This window comes from Triturus cristatus, chromosome 4_1 (genome assembly GCF_964204655.1).
Source record: "Triturus cristatus chromosome 4_1, aTriCri1.1, whole genome shotgun sequence".
Taxonomy (NCBI): Eukaryota; Metazoa; Chordata; class Amphibia; order Caudata; family Salamandridae; genus Triturus; species Triturus cristatus.
This window is the reverse complement of record NC_140585.1, coordinates 919,053,520-919,070,423: the sequence shown is the minus strand read 5'-3', so window position 1 is coordinate 919,070,423 and position 16,904 is coordinate 919,053,520. Positions and strand designations below refer to the sequence as shown.

The 16,904-nt window shown below is 43.5% G+C and overlaps 1 protein-coding gene across 5 annotated transcripts in view; it reads right to left on the bottom strand.

Annotated features, from left to right (window-relative positions):
- PPP6R2 (protein phosphatase 6 regulatory subunit 2) overlaps positions 1-16,904 on the bottom strand; it is a 913,508-nt gene that overhangs the window by 384,933 nt on the left and 511,671 nt on the right. For all 5 annotated transcript variants that reach the window (XM_085653731.1, XM_085653733.1, XM_085653735.1 and 2 more), the window contains exons 16-17: positions 828-925; positions 455-512 (exon numbers count right to left, since the gene is read on the bottom strand). In XM_085653731.1, coding sequence (XP_085509857.1) covers positions 455-512; positions 828-925 — 156 coding nt within the window. The remainder of the gene's footprint in view (positions 1-454; positions 513-827; positions 926-16,904) is intronic.

Here is a 16,904-nt window from a genome sequence, read left to right as displayed (position 1 = left end):
GCAAGTTAAGTTATTCGATAACTGCATTTATTTTGCCAATTATGTTTGTGTAATGAAAAAACGGTTCATAATAATATGAAATATTATTTACATTTATCAAAAGACAAGGTGCTCCTGCAAAGTGATGGCAGAGAGACAGTGAATAGAGTGATCAAAAAGTGTCCTAGTGTTATACTCAGATATATATACATGTGAATTATTGGGATGATACGAGTGTCAAAAATCTCAATCAAAATTTGAAAACTAGTCCACATATTTTACTTTTGACATTTTGACCGCTTAACACAACTACTTAGACAGGCTCATCGTCAGGACAAAGAACAAGAGACAACGAAAAATAAGAAAGCCATGTTCAAAGTAATTGTGAGAAGGGTCGAAACTTCGACAATTAAGTAGGTCGACTGTTTCTAGATTGCTCATACTATAGTACACACACTCAATAGTTGAAACTTACACTATCATCGTCTGCCTCAATATTGAAGTTTATCTCTGCGATCCTGTCAAAAGGTGCACTGAAAGAGAAAACACTACGTTATGGTCCTGTGCAAGATTTAGGTAAGACTTTCAGAGCATTATGAGTTGTACTGATATTACTCAAACAGAAAGGCTACCATAGACTTAAAGTGACAATATGGTCACACCTCTCATTGTATAGGTGTCCCAGTCTAAAGTGGTTGCTTATCCTGCGGATTATATTGCTGCAGTCAAAAGGTCCTGGAGATTGTGGCCCATACCAAGGCTAAAGTGCATACATACAATCAAACTGCTTAATGGAATTTTAGGGTAGAAGGAAGGGGAGTAGGGAAGAATGGCACATTTCCACATACTTGATATTGTCGTCCTGCTCTGCAAACTCTTCATCATTAAACCCAAACTGGTCAACAAAATTGGCAGTCATCTGTTGGATTTGGTACTCTGAGAATGCCTGGGAATAAAAAAAGCAGAAACGAATCAAGGGAAAAATAATACAATGACCAGTATGAAAATGTTACTTTTCTGCAAAACTAATGTTCCTCCTGGTTTCATGTTATAAAATCGTACGCTCAACATGATTCTTCTATAGATTTAGAATTGTGCATTAAGATTTTGCATAACCAAAAGTAGTAGGGGGGTCATATTGAGAACTGTTTTCTTTGTGATCAAAGTTACACAGGAGGTAAAAACGTATTTTGCATAGCATGAATAGTTTATGAATGTTGTACAATGCCGGTCATGCCAATTTGGCATTTGTTGTTTTCTTCGTTGGCACTAAAAAAACTGTCAACCTTTTCTCTCAGAAAATAGTATGGATCCAAGCATGAGCTGTAATGGCTGAGGATTTTATCACTTCATCGCCTAGCTGAAATACATCATTTCGGAATTTGTGTATCAAGTTTGCTTTTGCAGCTACACTGTTTCAAAATGGCAATATGGCATACATCTGTTTAAATATATAAAACTAAAAGCAAATTAGTAAACATCATATGCATGAAGTGTGCAATTCATGCACAAATATTGTAACCTGACAGAGCAGCCCATCTGCTCTATCTAGACCACATATTTTCCTTTCATAAAACACATTTTGCTATTTCCCTGTGCTAAAACGTAAAACATGCTTAATCGTGCAAAGCCCAACGTGTAGCAGTAATAACTGGTGTGAAAAAATGGCTGAAGAAAAGGAGAGTAGAAAAGAAACCGGGGAAGGAAAATGCTACTTACCAGTATGCATCTGTTCTTGGCATGTAGAGCTGCAGAATGACATAATTGTGCATAGATCGCATTCTGGTGTTGGGCTCGGATGTTTGCAGTTTGTTGTTGTCTTGGAAGAAGTCACATCTAAGAGGCAACAACGACGGACCTCCTATGCCGCACCTCATGTCAGTTCCTATAAGTTTGACCGCTGTGCAATCTACCCCTGCGTCAGTCGTTGGATGACGTCGCTGTGATCCAGATCAGAAAATAGTACAAAGAATGGGGGTGCGCAGCTCAAGAAGTCGAAGGCAACAATGTAGATAGAAAAATAACTACTTTATTCGTATTTTTTAATTTTTTTATTTTTTATGATTTATTGAATTAAGACAATCCAGCCAACCCGTGTACGGAAGAAGGAAACATTACCAGGCGACGTGAAGGAATCCCTCATCCCTACTTTGTAGACAAATGGATTACTGTGCAATACACTGTACCCCCGGAGGATTTATTGTTGGGATTTCTCTTCTGGCTTCGAGAGGAACTAATGAGGCATCTCTTATCTTGATGCCATGTACATGGATTAAGTTATATGATTCCCGTTAGACGGATATAGCTACTACACATCGTCGGAGGGTCCCATGCGATACTAACAGCCACACATCCCGTCATTTACTTCTTCCTGTTGAATCAGTGTACCAAGGCTGAACTTGCCATTCTGGATAGCCAGTGGAGCAATACTTGTATCTCAGACAGCATACATCTCATTGCTGATTTTATCACACGGGGCCTCTATCATATCTGGACCCTCTTTTCCAACAACTCAGTGGATATTGTTTTTCTACTACATTCAGGGTTACTTTCGAGTGCATGGTAGAATATGAAGATCAACTGACCTTTACAAATACATCATTGTTGTTCTTTTCGTCACTATCCCATTTGGAGTGCAGTCTACATGTGACAGTGCTTGCCCTGAAGAAGTTTCCTATTTGGGAACGAAACGTGTTGGCTGGATTGTCTTAATTCAATGAAATCATTAAAAAAAAAAAGAAAATATGGAATAAAGAAGTTATTTTTCTATCTACATTGTTTCCTTCGACTTCTTCAGCTGCGCACCCCCATTCTTTGTAATGTCTTGGAAGAAGTCTTTGTAGTCACGAGATAAGTGATTTCTCCCTTGGACGATAGTGCGCATGGGCATCGAGTCCATCCTCAGATTGTTTTACGCCATGAAGGGAAATGATGGAGTTTGTAAGAAACAGAAAAGATGCCCATGTGTGATGTATCCAAGTAAAATAATACTGGAACAGATGGAGGTAACGGGGAGGCGGGTGGGCGTACGTCATTCTGCAGCTCTACATGCCAAAAACAGATGCATACTGGTAAGTAGCATTTTCCATTCGAGGCATATGCGCTGCAGAATACATACTTGTGCATAGACTGTATAGCAGTGTTCTCCCCTAGCGGTGGTCACCTGTATCTGTTGCAGTGGTCTGAAAAAGTGTTTTAAGAACAGCCTGGCCTACAGAATCCTGTTTTGCCTGCACGCCTACACAGTAGTGTTTGGTGAAGGTGTGTGGTGTAGACCATGTTGCTGCCTTACAAATGTAATCTAAGGGAATGTTCCCTAAGAAAGCCATGGAAGCCCCTAGTTTGCGTGTTTAGTGCGCTCTAGGGGGAATTGTTAATGTGCGTTTTGCTTTCTGGAAGCATATTTGAACACATTTGACTATTCACCTTGCAAATCCAGCTTTGGAGATGGGGTTTCCTTTATGAGGTGGCGAGAAAGCTGCAAACAGTTGGTTTGTTTTTCTAAAGGGTTTAGTTCTGTCAATGTAATAAAGTATAGCTCTTTTGACATCAAGTGTGTGAAGAGCTCTTTGGGGGAACAACGGGCAATTCCAAAGATTGATTAAGATGGAAAGCAAAGATTACTTTGGGAAGGAATTTTGGATTTGTTCTAAGAACCACCTTGTTATGGTGTATTTGTAAGAATGGTTCTTGTATGGTTAAAGCCTGGATCTCACTTACTCTTGAGAAAGGTGATTGCGACTAGGAAAGCTACTTTCCATGTAAGGAACTGCAATTTGCATTTGTGTAGAGGTTCAAATGGAGGACCCATGAGCCTAGTAAGGAAAATGTTTAAATTCTACACTGGAGAGGGTGACATTGTGGGAGGAATTATCCTTTAAGGCCTTGCATAAACGCTTTGATAGCAGGTACCCTAAACAGTGACAAATGTTGTCTGTTTTGTAAGTAAGCGGCAAGGGCAGCCAGATGTAGTCTTATGGATGTGTATGCTAGATTACATCTTTGTAGATGCAGTAAATAGCAAATAATGTTTTGAATTGAAGCATCTAGTGGGTCAATTTTGTTGCTATTGCAGTAAATAATTATTTTCCATTTGGCTGCATAGCAAGCTCTAGTAGTAGAGTGTCTAGCTTCTTTGAGAATGTTCATACAATCTAGTAGGAGGTTGAGGTAACGGAACTCTAGGACTTCAGGATCCAGATTCAGTTGAGCTGGATCTGGATGCCTTCTCTCTCCATGGTTCTGTGTGAGAAGCTTTGGGGAGAGGTGTAGTTTTTGGTGTGGAACTACTGAGAGTTCCAGGAGTGTTGCGAACCATGGTTGCCGGGCCCATGTTGGAGCAACTAGGATCATCTTGAGAGACTGTTGTTTGAGCTTGCGCACAAATCGAACGAGCGGGAGTGGCGGAAAAGCGTACGCAAATCTGCCTGACCAATTCATCCATATCGCATTGCCCTTGGACAATGGGTGTGGATACCTGGCGGCGAAGGTTGGACATTTTTTGTTTGCGTGTGTGATGAACAGATCTATGTCTGGGTGGCCCCACATCTAAAAAAAATGGATGAAGAACTTGAGGATGAAGTTCCCATTTGTGTATCTGCGGTGTCTGACGACTGAGCAGATCCGCAATCTGATTGTGCACCCCTGGAAGATGCTCTGCTAGAAGGTATATCCTTTGTGGGATGGCCCATCTCCATATGTTTTGTGCTAGTTGAGAAAGCTGCAAAGAAAGTGTTCCTCCTTGTTTTTGTATATAATACATTGCTGTCATATCTGTGCTGACAAGGGCAGTTTTGTTGATGAGATGTGTTTGGAATGATTTTAATGCTAGAAAGATTGCCAGTAATTTGAGGTGATTTATGTGGAGCACTTTTTGTTGAGGGGTCCACCTGCCCTGAATTGTATGGTTTAGGAGATGGGCCCGCTGTTAGCACTATCTGTGGAACTGAGTCTAGGAATGGCCGCCCTTTGGAAAGGTTTTGTGTGTTCCACCACTGCAGAGAGCGATGTGTGCGGCTGTCCACCAACACCAGATCTGAACGTTGACCTTGAGCCTGGTTCCACTGATGTGCTAAGCATTCTTGTTGAGGGCGCATCTGAAATCTTGCATGAGGTACTTTGAAAATGCAAGAGGCCATCATTCCTATGAGCTGCATAAACACTCGAGCTGGTAGTGAGTGTTGGGGCTGAAATTTTGTTATGAGGGTTTGCATACTGGCTATCCTGACGAGATTGGGGTATGCAAGGGCTTTGTAAGTGTCTATTGTGGCCCCTAGATACTGATGTATGTGGGACGGCTGGAGATGTGATTTGGTGAGGTTTAACGTGAACCCCAAGTTGTGGAGCAGATGAATTGATTGGTGAGTGTGAACACACTGACTGTATGACTTGGCTTTTATTAGCCAGTCTAACGGTAGGGAAACACATGAATTTGTTGTCTTCGCAAGTGGGCGGCTACTACCGCCAGACACTTTGTGAAGACTCTGGGTGCTGTGGTCACTCCGAATGGGAGGACCTTGAATTGATAGTGCTGACCGTCCACTAAAAACCTTAGATATTTCCTGTGAGCAGGGTGTATAGGAATATGGAAGAAAGCATCCTTAAGATCTAGAGTGGCAAGGAAGTCGCCATGTTGGATCAATGGGAGGACCTGTTGAAGAGTGATCATGTGAAAATGATCTGATTGTATGTAGATATTGAGAGGTCTGAGGTCAAGTATTTGTCAGAGAGTACCGTCCTTTTTTGGGGTGAGAAAGTAAAAGGAGTAAACCCCTGTGCCTTGATGCTGGAGGGGAACTGGTTCTATTGCATGCTTTTGAAAAGGTGAGAGAACTTCCTGTTTGAGGAGCGTTAGATGTTCCGTGGACTTTGGACGTTGTTTAGGCGGTATGGTTGGGGGAGTTGTGGTAAGTTCCAGTCAGTAACCATACTGGATAATTTTGTCTTACCTACCCGTCTGTAGCGATGGAGTTCCAGACAGGTAGGAACTGTGACAGTCTTCCTCTGACCGGAGTGGAATGGTCTGGAGGGAAGTCATTGTTTGGTAGTAGGGGAGGTTCGTTTTTGTTACCTCGACCTCTCCCATTGTTGTCATCTTCCCTGTACCCCCCCCTAAAATATCCCTTGTTGGGGGATGTTTGTGTGGGACTCTTGTAGGAGGAGGAAGTAGTGTGTGCTAATGTTTTTGGATCCGACCCTATAAAAGGAGCAACAAAAGGAACCTTGTGGTGTCTGAGATTGTTAATGCTCCCATAGATTTTGCAGCGTCTGTCTTTTTTCATTTTCTCTAAAGCTGTGTACATAGCAGGGCCAAAGAGGTGTTCTTGATTGAACGGATGATTTAAGATAGTTGTTTGCACTTCCTGTTTAAAACCAGAAATGTGCAACCATGCATGTCTGCGAAGTAAGACACTGGTGTTAATAGATCTAGATGCGGTGTCTGCTGCATCGAGGGCACATTTGATGAACGCATTTGTAATTAACTTGCCCTCATGGACCAAATCGTTGGCCTTGGCTTTGTATTGGTCAGGTAAATGTTGAATAAGATCCTCACGCTCATCGTAGTGAGCTCTGTCGTATCTGGCAAGCAATGCTTGTGCATTAGCTATTCTCCAGTGAATGGCAGCTTGGGAAGCGACTCGTTTACCTGATGCATCCAGCAGTTTAGACTCTTTGTCTGGGGGTGGAGCATCACCAGAGGTTTGGGAATTAGCACGTTTTCTTGCATTGGAGACTACCAAAGAATCTAAAAGGGAGTTGTCCTTTAATGTAGATTGGGTCGTTAGGGGCCGGCTCATACTTTTTATCAATTCGAGGATTGAGAATCCTGGTCCTGACTCGGTCTTTAAATATGTCTGGTGCATGTTTAATGACACCTTAAAGCATGGGCAATGTATGTATTGTTTTTGTGACTGAGCAAATGTGTCCAGTAGGAAGTCTTCGTTCATGGGGTCTGAAAGTAGTTCAACACCATGGTATTGCGCAGCCCTATTAATGAGCTGACTAAACCCTATATTGTCATCAGGGGGGGTGGCTTAGATGGGTATGCATCTCGATCAGGAAGGTCTGGAGGATCTGTGGGATCATTGTAATCGTCCCATATATCCTGTGGTGGAGTAGTGTCATCATATTCAGCGTCATCTAAGGGATCCTTATCATGTCCACCCCTAAATCATCCTCATCCTGTGGTGGTAAGGGTGAGTATGGAGAGAGTCTAGGAGAGTGTATAGGAGAGTTTATAGGGGACAAAGTTTTGGTAGGAAGAATAGGAGAAGAAGGTCTTAGGGGTGAAGTTGCAAAGTCTCTTCTTCACAGGTACCTCATGAGAGTGTGAGGTATCAGATTTCCTCTTCTTTGATGGGAGACTGACAATATGGCCCGTTTTTGGGTCCACATGTAATGTCTTTTGTTTTGGATCGACAGGATCTGGTCGAAACAGTTCTTCCTGCTTGTTGTCTCCTTTCGGTGCCGATTTTTTTGGTTCCGAACGAGATTTGGATTTGGTCTCTGGAGCCGTAGGAGGGGTCTTGTGCTCCTTTGGCTTCGAAGTTGGTGCCGAGTTGGAAATCTTTGTATCCGAAGGTTTTCGGTGTTTGTTCGGTTCCAAGGCCTTATGGTCTTTCGGTGCCGAAGGGTTCGATACCGAGGCCTTTTTGGACGTAACGGGAATAGGGTGTATCCCTGATTTCAGTACCGAAGGTGTTTCATGGGTACTGATAGGCTACTTGCTCGGTCACGAGCTGCCAGAAGGCTTTGTCTTCGGAGTCGAGCCGGGCCCGGAGGCGGGGCTTCTGAAGTTTTCCCTCGGTCTCGAATAAGGCCTTCAGGCTTCATTGTTACCAATATTGGTCTTCAATAGCAGTGATAATACAAGCCATCTAGGGGGCAAGGTTCACAGCATATAGGAAGAAGCTGACGAGACAGTGGTTCCATAACTCAGCCCTCTTAAAATACTGGTGTGAGTGATAGGCATGAGCGGGGTCGAGTGAACTCCGCTCACACAGAGGTGCTAGGTACAGCCGGTCACAGGGTGCCGAACGGCACCGGAGACCCTCGCTAAAACAGTGGGGGAACATGATAGAGGTCTGGACAGGGAAACCAGTGGCAGAAATACACTTATCACAGTGCTCGTCCGGTCGCTGTGTGTTTGGGGGTCCTGGCGAGAGGACAGTCTCTCGTTGTGAACCCATTTAAAAGCTTTGATCAATCAAACAGACGTGACTAAATACAGCACGACCGTGCGAGTACCAGAGCATCATGAGACCTTGCGGCCCGATGTCAGGAGGGAACCCCATGATGAAGCATGTCAGCCTTGGGTGAGTGAGGGTTCTCGTCCTTATACAGGAATACTTTTCCTTAAGAAACAAAAAAAAACGGTTCTAGTAGAACGTACCTTTTGTGAATTTTCAGTAGTGCTACAACGCTTAGCCTTAGAGGTGGTTTAATAAGTGCTGGGATTATGAGATAACAGGGCTCCCATGAGTTTGATAAACTCACCTTATTCTGCAACGAATGGGAGGTTAAGCTGCTGTAAACAACACTGTAATGAAATAATGTTGCCTCCATTCATATTCTGATGTCTCTGGACTGAGCGGTCTTTGCAGAGTTTTGTGATGCAGCACCGTGCGGTCAGATAGAAAATGAAATGCTTCAGCAGGCCAGTCAAAAAGCTGTCTCAATGTAACTTGAGCAGTCCTTAGGCATTTTCAGTGGGAAGGGAAATAAGACAGATGAGAGACAGCCAGGAAAAGGAATGAGAGATCAGAAGACGTTATCAGACTCAAGTGAGGAACAGAGGCAAAGATTTGAACGTGGGTGTGAGAGCGAGAGGGTGAGATAGGGAGAGTAAAAGGGAGAAATGAACAGTTGAGATAGATGAGGAGACAAACGTAAGACGTAGGTGGGAGAGACATGAGAGGTGATAGAGACAGGCTCAAAAGAGACTGCAGAAAGCCAGCAAGACGAACACAGGGGAGATATGTGCCAGACATTCAGATGAGAAAGACACTGTTAAGTGGGACAGAAATAGAGGTGTGGGAAAGAGGTGATAGAGAGACTTGAAAGAGACATCAGAGAGAAAGGTGAAAAAGATCTCTGAGAGACAGAGAGATAGCTGAGAGGCAGGTGAAAAGACAGAGAGGGATAGTTGGACATAGGTGTAAGAGAAGTGATAGAGTGGTGTAAGAGAGCCCAGAATAAGTGAGCCAAAAAGAGGAGGAAGATACAGTGAGAGAGATGAGTAATGAAGAGACAAACGGGGTGGAAAGAAAGAGCTCCATCGTTTTCAACATTTCTTGAGATAGAAGAACCTCTCCCTAAAACCATTCCTGGAAGAAATTGGGTTCACTGGTTTTATTCCCTACCACCCAGGGCAAGTGTTATTAAGGTTAATGTCATAAGACATCACTTAGCGAGTCAAAATTCACATGATTCAGTGTCAAAGGAAATTTGATATCACTTCCTGTGATGTAATTAAGGTCAAAGGGTGTGTGATGTTATTTCTGCTACCCCTGGCATTATGGTGCATTGACTTCCATCCCTTCTTCCTTGGTGAGTGTGCGTTTGACTTTTTTCTCAATATCACACCAGCTGTTTCATAAAATATCTGGATTGCCAGGACTATCCATCTTGCAATAAATCTTTTAGTAAAATATTGGTTCCCCTTCCTGATTAATTCTGTTTTTGGTGTGTAGTAAATAATTACCCATCTAACATCCAATGTATTCAGCCACGTCTCTACGCCGAAAGAATGCAGTTAAGTGTTTCGCTTGGTCAACATGAAAGTGTGATACCACGTTTGTAATAAACTGTGGGTTTGTTCTAATCACTGTTCTTTTCTTGTTTATTTGTAGTTAAGGCTTCACTTTTGTATGGGCCTGTAGATAATTAACTCTCATTAAAGACCTGATATCAATCAGGAATGTTGTCTTTAGAGTTAGATACTGAGTTAGGGCTGACTCCCATGTTATGCATGGGTTGAAAAGGTGCTTTCATGAGTTGTGTCAGCACCAGAGTGAGGTGCCACACGGCATTGGCTATTGCTATTTTCTTTCCCCCTCTAGGAATCTTTTGATAACTAGTTCATTGAAGACACTTCTTCCTATTACTCACCATGTACAAGTCACTATGGCTGTCAAGTTTGATTTGAGTGAGGCGTGGGAATGTTTATCATCTAGTAGGTGTATGAGGCCGAGAATACAGTAGGGTCCCTTGTTCAGCACTTACTAAGCACTTTTCTGTTACACCAGTATATGAATCTGCTCTATTTCACAGTGTAGCACTTTCTTTTGGTTGGCCTTCTGGCTTCTTTAAATATCTCCATGAAACTTGCTGGTAGACCTATGTGACCAAGCTCTAGGACCTTAGGAACCATGCTAGGCTCGGGTTGCTGGTTCCAAGTGATATAGATGCCCCGTGTGTTATATACAGATCCTGGTGTGCTGGCAACCTCTTTGCCTTTTCGTTTGCCATTTCCACCAAATTTGAAACCATGTTTACCTGGTCCAATGAGCTGCTATTAAAATTAACAAAATGTTTGCCTAATTGCATTTCTGTATCAAACGGTATCAATGGAAATGGGTAAAAAGAATGGACAAATTTCACTGACCTTTCTACAAATAGTGCACGCCCTATTAACTAGTGGTGTGGATAACCTGGATGTGCAACTTCAGGATCTTGCTTTTTCTGAGGTTGCGAACAAGTCTATGTGTGGTGTCCCCACTTCTGAAAAATGTCCTCCACCAGCTGTTGCTTTAGTTCCCACTTCTGTGAAGCATTTGCCTGTTTGCTTAGCATTTTTGCCTTGGTTCTGTATTCCTACTAGGAGTATTGACACTAGCAATATCCTTCTTTGAACATCCCACTTTCATATGTCTTGTGCAAGTTTGGACAGCAAGACACTGTGTTCCCTCAGTTTGTTGTGGTAGAACATGGTGGTCATGTTGCCTGACTGGATCTGGACTGTCCTTCCCCTCACGTGGATCTGGAAGGCCTTGAGGGCCAAGAAGACTGTTTTAAGTTCTAACACATTTATGTGTTAAACCCACAGACCCTTGATGTTTAGCTTTCCTATTTGGATTACCCAGCCCATTGGGAATGCATGTGTTGTGATGGTAACGGAGGGAGTTGGTAGTTTGATAGGTCTGCCCACTCTAATGTTTGTATTCTACCCATATGTAGACTGACAATGACTAAAACTTCCCACTTGCCAGTAACAAAATGGTTACTTGCCAGTAGGAGTAGTTTTGCAGCTTGAAGATTTTTCTGGATTCACATGCTGTGCATCATTCCGCCATCTAGTGGTTGGGTTCGGAATTTTTTTCTTCTTGTTTTGGTCGCTGTCGACCACCATTTGGTGTCAGGTGCGTCCCCTGTATGACGTCAGACGGCATCCTGGAGGTTGACGTGCGTGGTGGCCATCTTCGGATTCTTTTTTCTGTCTTTATGTTGCTTTATCCTTGTGATGGTCCTTATTTGAGGGGTCTTCTCCATGGCCCCACCTCACCTTTTGTGGCCCGAGGTGGTCGTCTGGTGTAGTATAAATCCGGGACGCTGTGCTTCGGTCTACGACTCTGCGTTGGTGGTTGGTCTCTTCTCATTGATCCTATCGACGACGATCTTCTTTTCTTGAAGATTTCTCGGGAAAACAAACCTTTCTTCAGAGCTTCCAGTCTTGCTTACAGACCCAACAGCGGAAAAAAGAATCTGAAGATGGCCATCACGCACGTCGACCTCCAGGATGCCGTCTGACGTCATACAGGGGACGTATCTTACACCAAATGGTGGTCGACAGCGACCAAAACAAGAAAGAAAGAAAAAGACAATTCCGAACCCAACCACTAAATGGCGGAATGATGCACAGCATGTGAATCCAGAAAAGGATTCACGCTGCAAAACCATTGCTGCTGTAGTCCCTCCTGGAGTGGACCAATGTGAAGCCTCTCATGGAATATGTGAGGAATGCCAGATATCATAAGCCATCATTTCCCCCACTGTTCTAGGTGTCATACATTGACCCTTCTGGTAGAGGAGAGCTTATTCTTTCAGTGTCTGAACTCTTTGTTAAAGTGACAGCTTTGACGGAGTTTAGTGTCAATCCTAGGAAAGTCTTTACTGTCTGTAGAATTGGGGATGGTTTTTCCAAGTTCAAGAAGAAGCCTATGGGTGTCTGAATGGTTTGCCTTTATCAGCCAATTGTCTAAATATGAGTAAACATTGTTTGCTCATCCCCTTTCCTACAGATATTGAGGTACTGCAATTCGGCACTGTGCTGCAGCTGATGTCTCCATTTTACAGCCCACCAAGGCCACACACTTTCTCTCTTTGTCAGAAGAGAGCCGGCCAGTGTTTTTAGTCTCTTTCATGCTGTTGTAACAATCCAGGAATGCGCAACCACATTGCCCTTGATATAAGATGAGTCTTGGGTAGAGTACCTATACTTCTTTTCTACCCTCAGCATTTCTGTAGTTTCTGCAGTTCCCTGAAGACCTCCTTTCCCTGGTGTAAGTCACTGGGCAGCATGAGTAGAAATGGTCTTTCTCTTTTGTGCTGTAGGAGTGTTTTCAGCAGGAAACATGACTGTTTGCTCCTTCTCAACCTGGACCGCATAAGAGTCTGCTTCCCTTTAGAGTGTTGTAGACTAATATCATTTGGGGGTTAAAGTTAGGATCGGTAGGAATCGACTTCCAGTGTCTCATCCTTGAAAAGATTCTTCCTCGATTTGACCCTCTTCGGTCTCGTCTTCATACTTGAAAAAATTCCTTTGTCTACCTCTTCATGAGGTTCTCGTTTTGCCGGAGGATTCAGCTCTCTAAGGACCTGTTCACTGACCTTTTTCTATGACACCTTCAGAGGAATTCTGTGCAACTTCAAGGAGTCAAACTCACTCTTCATTTCGGCCTTCAATCACTACTAATTCCTTTTGCAGTTGAGGGCCTTCTGATCGACATTGACCATTTGAGGCTTCCTCTTCAGTGTTGAAACCTCCCTTTCGCAAGGCTCCTCCTTCCTGGACTCCCGATCACCTTTCAGGGACAAAGAATGTTCTGAGAGCCTGCCTCCTAGAATGTCTTTTGGCCTCGACCCATAGGGCTCTTGACTTCTGTCTAGCTTTGATCACTGAAGAAATGAGATGTTGGAACTGGCTAGCCTAGGGACACAACCCTGTTGAATTGTATCTAAATGAATGCTTTTCTTTACATGTCTGGAGGCCCCTGTAATTTTACTTCATCATGCAAGCAAACTCTCCATACTAACCAAGAACCCAAACTGCGGTGTGAGCCTTGAGCAAGGTAGCTAGAAAACAGAAACGAGTATCAGGTGCAAAATTGGGAGGGGGGATCCTTAACCATTGTCACATGAACAACACATCAGAGGAGGCAGTGGACAGAAAGAGTGTGCATGTTTTGAGTGCAATTAGGAGAGTGAGTTCAAGGTTAAGTGCGAGAGCAGCAGTGGCTCCTCCATAGAAGGCGCCAGGGTGTTGACCTGCCACCTTGCTCCGCCAGGAATTGCTTGCTTTACCACTTTTACATGAAAACGATCAGTCTTCAAGATCATTTGTTTGCATGTAAAAGCTGCAATTTCAGGTAGGCAGCAGAAGAGGGCTCCACTGGGCTGTACTGCGCATTTGTTGGGTGGGGGCTGTTACAGCCTCACATTCCCACAGTACATTCTGACATGCTGCACTTGCGTCACGAAATGCAGCACGTCAGATAATGATGGCCCAGGGCTTGTCAATCATACACCCTGTTACCCTGTCAGAAGTCAGAATAGAGGAAAGAGTATACCTTCAACTCTATCCCGGCTTCTGGTAGGGTAGCAGCAGAGTAGAAGCTCATACAACTGGTTCTGGTGTGCTGTTGGAGGTAGAAGACAGGAGTTTGAGGAATGGCCATGCAATCTAAAATCACACAAGCTCTTCTTGAAATGGACTGCCAGGGAGGAGTTTAATTTTCAGCAGTTTGTGTGTCTCTGTGTGCTGGGGACTTCAAGTTGTTACAGTGGACCATGCATTTGCTTATGTTAAGGCACATAAAAAGAGGCTACATCGCCCACACTAACAGGTCTAGAGAGGGGGTTTGTGTTCACCAGTAGCCTGCCAAAAGCGGACAGAATGTGAGCCACACTGACAGGCAGTAATAAAGCAACAAGGCCTTTCTGATCTAGCGCCAACAAACACTTCTTTGTAGCACTAGATTAAAAAAAGGAGTAATTGAGAAGGAGCTGATGTTTAATGAAAATGATCACAGCAGTATTTTTTTTCCGGTGTAGTTTTCCATTGCTCCCACACTTGATTCACTCTTCCTAAATAATGTGTTCACACACTGCAAAATAGCTCTAAATGTATTTTAATGAGGTGCAATCTCACATCTGACAGAAGAGAGCCATACTAACTTTCAAAACCTGTACGTGATCAGAAAAAAACATTTTTTAGGGAGCCCTATGTCACGAGTGTAGGAAGATGGCCCTGTATATGCTATACCATAGTAAGGTAGAGTGCACAGAGTCCAGTGGAACGCCAAAGGTAGGCAGAGGTAAAGTTAGATAGCACCTCACTCTCTATGTGTGGTAGTGTGGTTGAGCAGTAAGGCAGTATCAGAGGACAGTGTTAAGCATTTGTTGTGCACACTCAGTCACCAAATGAATTCACACACTCCAAGACAACTTTAGACCAATTGTTTTTGTAAAACATATTACTTTTGTTATTTTATTTTCCAGAACCAAGCAAGCCTGGCACAGGTAAGCAATAAATAGTTTACATTAGTAATGCAGTTTGTAAATAGTTTGAATTGCAATTGTAAATGTACTTTGATTTGGTTACAGTAGTGTTACTGATAATGCAATGCTTGCAGAATAGGGTACATATACTTTGTATAGTTTTTTTGTAAAAATTACAGGTAAGTTATGTAGGAAAGTGGCTCTGTATATACTGTTCCAAAATAGGTACAGTGTGTACAGAGTCCCCAGTCTCCAGAGGTTTGGCAGAGGTTAAAGTTAGATATAATCTTACTCTCTAAAGTGGTAGCTTGGTCGAGCAGTAAGGCAGTATCAGAAGACAGTGTAAAGCATGTGTTGTACACACTCAGTCAGGCAAAGGGTCTCTCACACACAAGAACTGAACTCTAGGCCAATGGTTTGTATATTAAAATATAAGGTTGTTTTATTTGAGAACCAACAATAGGTATCAAAATATACTTTCTTAGAATGAGATGTTTTTAGTTAAATACTTTGCAATAGGCAATTGACTTTTGAATGTAATAGTTACAGTTTGTTGCAATAGGCAACACAATTTCAAACACAATAATACATTGAGCTCAATGGGAATTTTAAGTTAAATGCAATTGATTACTTTCATGATTAGTTTTCTAACTCCAGGACTGGACCCTAGGTTCAGTCCTGGGACAGTTCTTGGAAACAAGTGACTAAATACGTTTTAGTTGCTGTTGTGATTTTTAAGCAATATTTTGGTATTTTAAAAGTTGACACTTTTTCTAATCAAACTATCAATGTTATCCTATGGGAGGAATTTCACTTAGCAGGTAAGTGGGGTTATGGTTACGTTTTCGGGCTCAGTGTTGGATCCTGGATCCAGCACTAGGATACCACCTGTAAGCAGTTGATAGAATGCGTTTAGGTTATACAGGCGATTTTTAACGAATATTTGTAAGTTTGCAAAATCGACAGAAGAAATGTCACAGAAAAACAGTCAATGATTTCCTATGTGAGAAAGTTCAAGCTACCGGTAAAGTATGTTCTCGTTACTTTTGTAATCTAGTGCTGGGCTCCTAGGCTCAGTACTGGGACAGCTATCTAAAACAGGTAAGTAATTATGTTTTCACAGTTAATACGATTTTTAAAGAATATTTGTAGTTTTCAAAAATCGACACTTAGAAGAAATTTCACAGAAAAACATTCAATGGTTTCCTATGGAAGAAATTTGAGTTAGCGGTAAGTATGGTTTGTAATTACTTTTCAGGGTCAGTGCTGGGCACCAAGATCCAGCACTGGGATCTCTCCTAATAGCAGGTGAGTATTTCCGTTTTCGTTACTCGGTTGATTTTAGGTGAATATTTTAAAGTTTAGAAACTCCACACTTAGAAGAAATTTCAAGTGAAACCAGTCAATGTTACCCTATAGAAGGAAAGTGAGTTATCGGCTTATGGGTAAGTACTCGACTGGCAGAGTTAAGGTTCTGGGCATAGACTCAGGGGTCTCCCAAGGTCAGGTAAGTACAGCTGTTACACCCTCAGCGGCACAGGGGCAGCCGGGTGCAGAGTGAGTTAGGTCCAATGTTATCCTATGGAAGGCAGGGGGCCCTTGGTTGGTGGCTGCTGACTAGCAGACCACGCGGCTGTGGGAGCTGGGCTCCTGGTCACTTGTTCAGGGCAAATGGGGAAGTAGGTAGGAGTAGAGGTTGCACAGCCAGGGGCACTCGGGCGGCTGGGTGCAGGGTGCTCTTGAGCCTTCGGGTGATCAATGGATTGCAATGGAGAAGCTCAAGAACGAACAAAGGCTGCAAGCTCGGGGACGAAGATTCTTCAGGTGCGACCATTTCGAGAGGTAAGTTGGGTAGTTGGAGGATAGGTAGGTACCCAGGAGTTGGGCACAAGGGGCCGCGGTGCCTTTTGGTGTCAGGAAATCTTACTCTCTGTTGAGCGCGGTTGGGGGGTCCCTGGTTCTGAGGCTGCAGGCGTCGTCAGGAGTGTCGAGGTGGGTCCTTGGGTGCCGGATTCGGGGTCACAGTCGCCGGGTAGACGTCCTCGGGGTCTTTGTCCACTCCAGCACAGGCCAGGCTTGGCGGGTGCAGTGTGTGCAGGGTTCACGGTTCCTGGCTGATGCCAGGGGTCAGTGACTTGCTTTGAGCAGTGCCACTGCTCGTGGGAGTCCCAGGTGCTCAGAGTCACAAGGTAGCCAGGTCCTCCGGG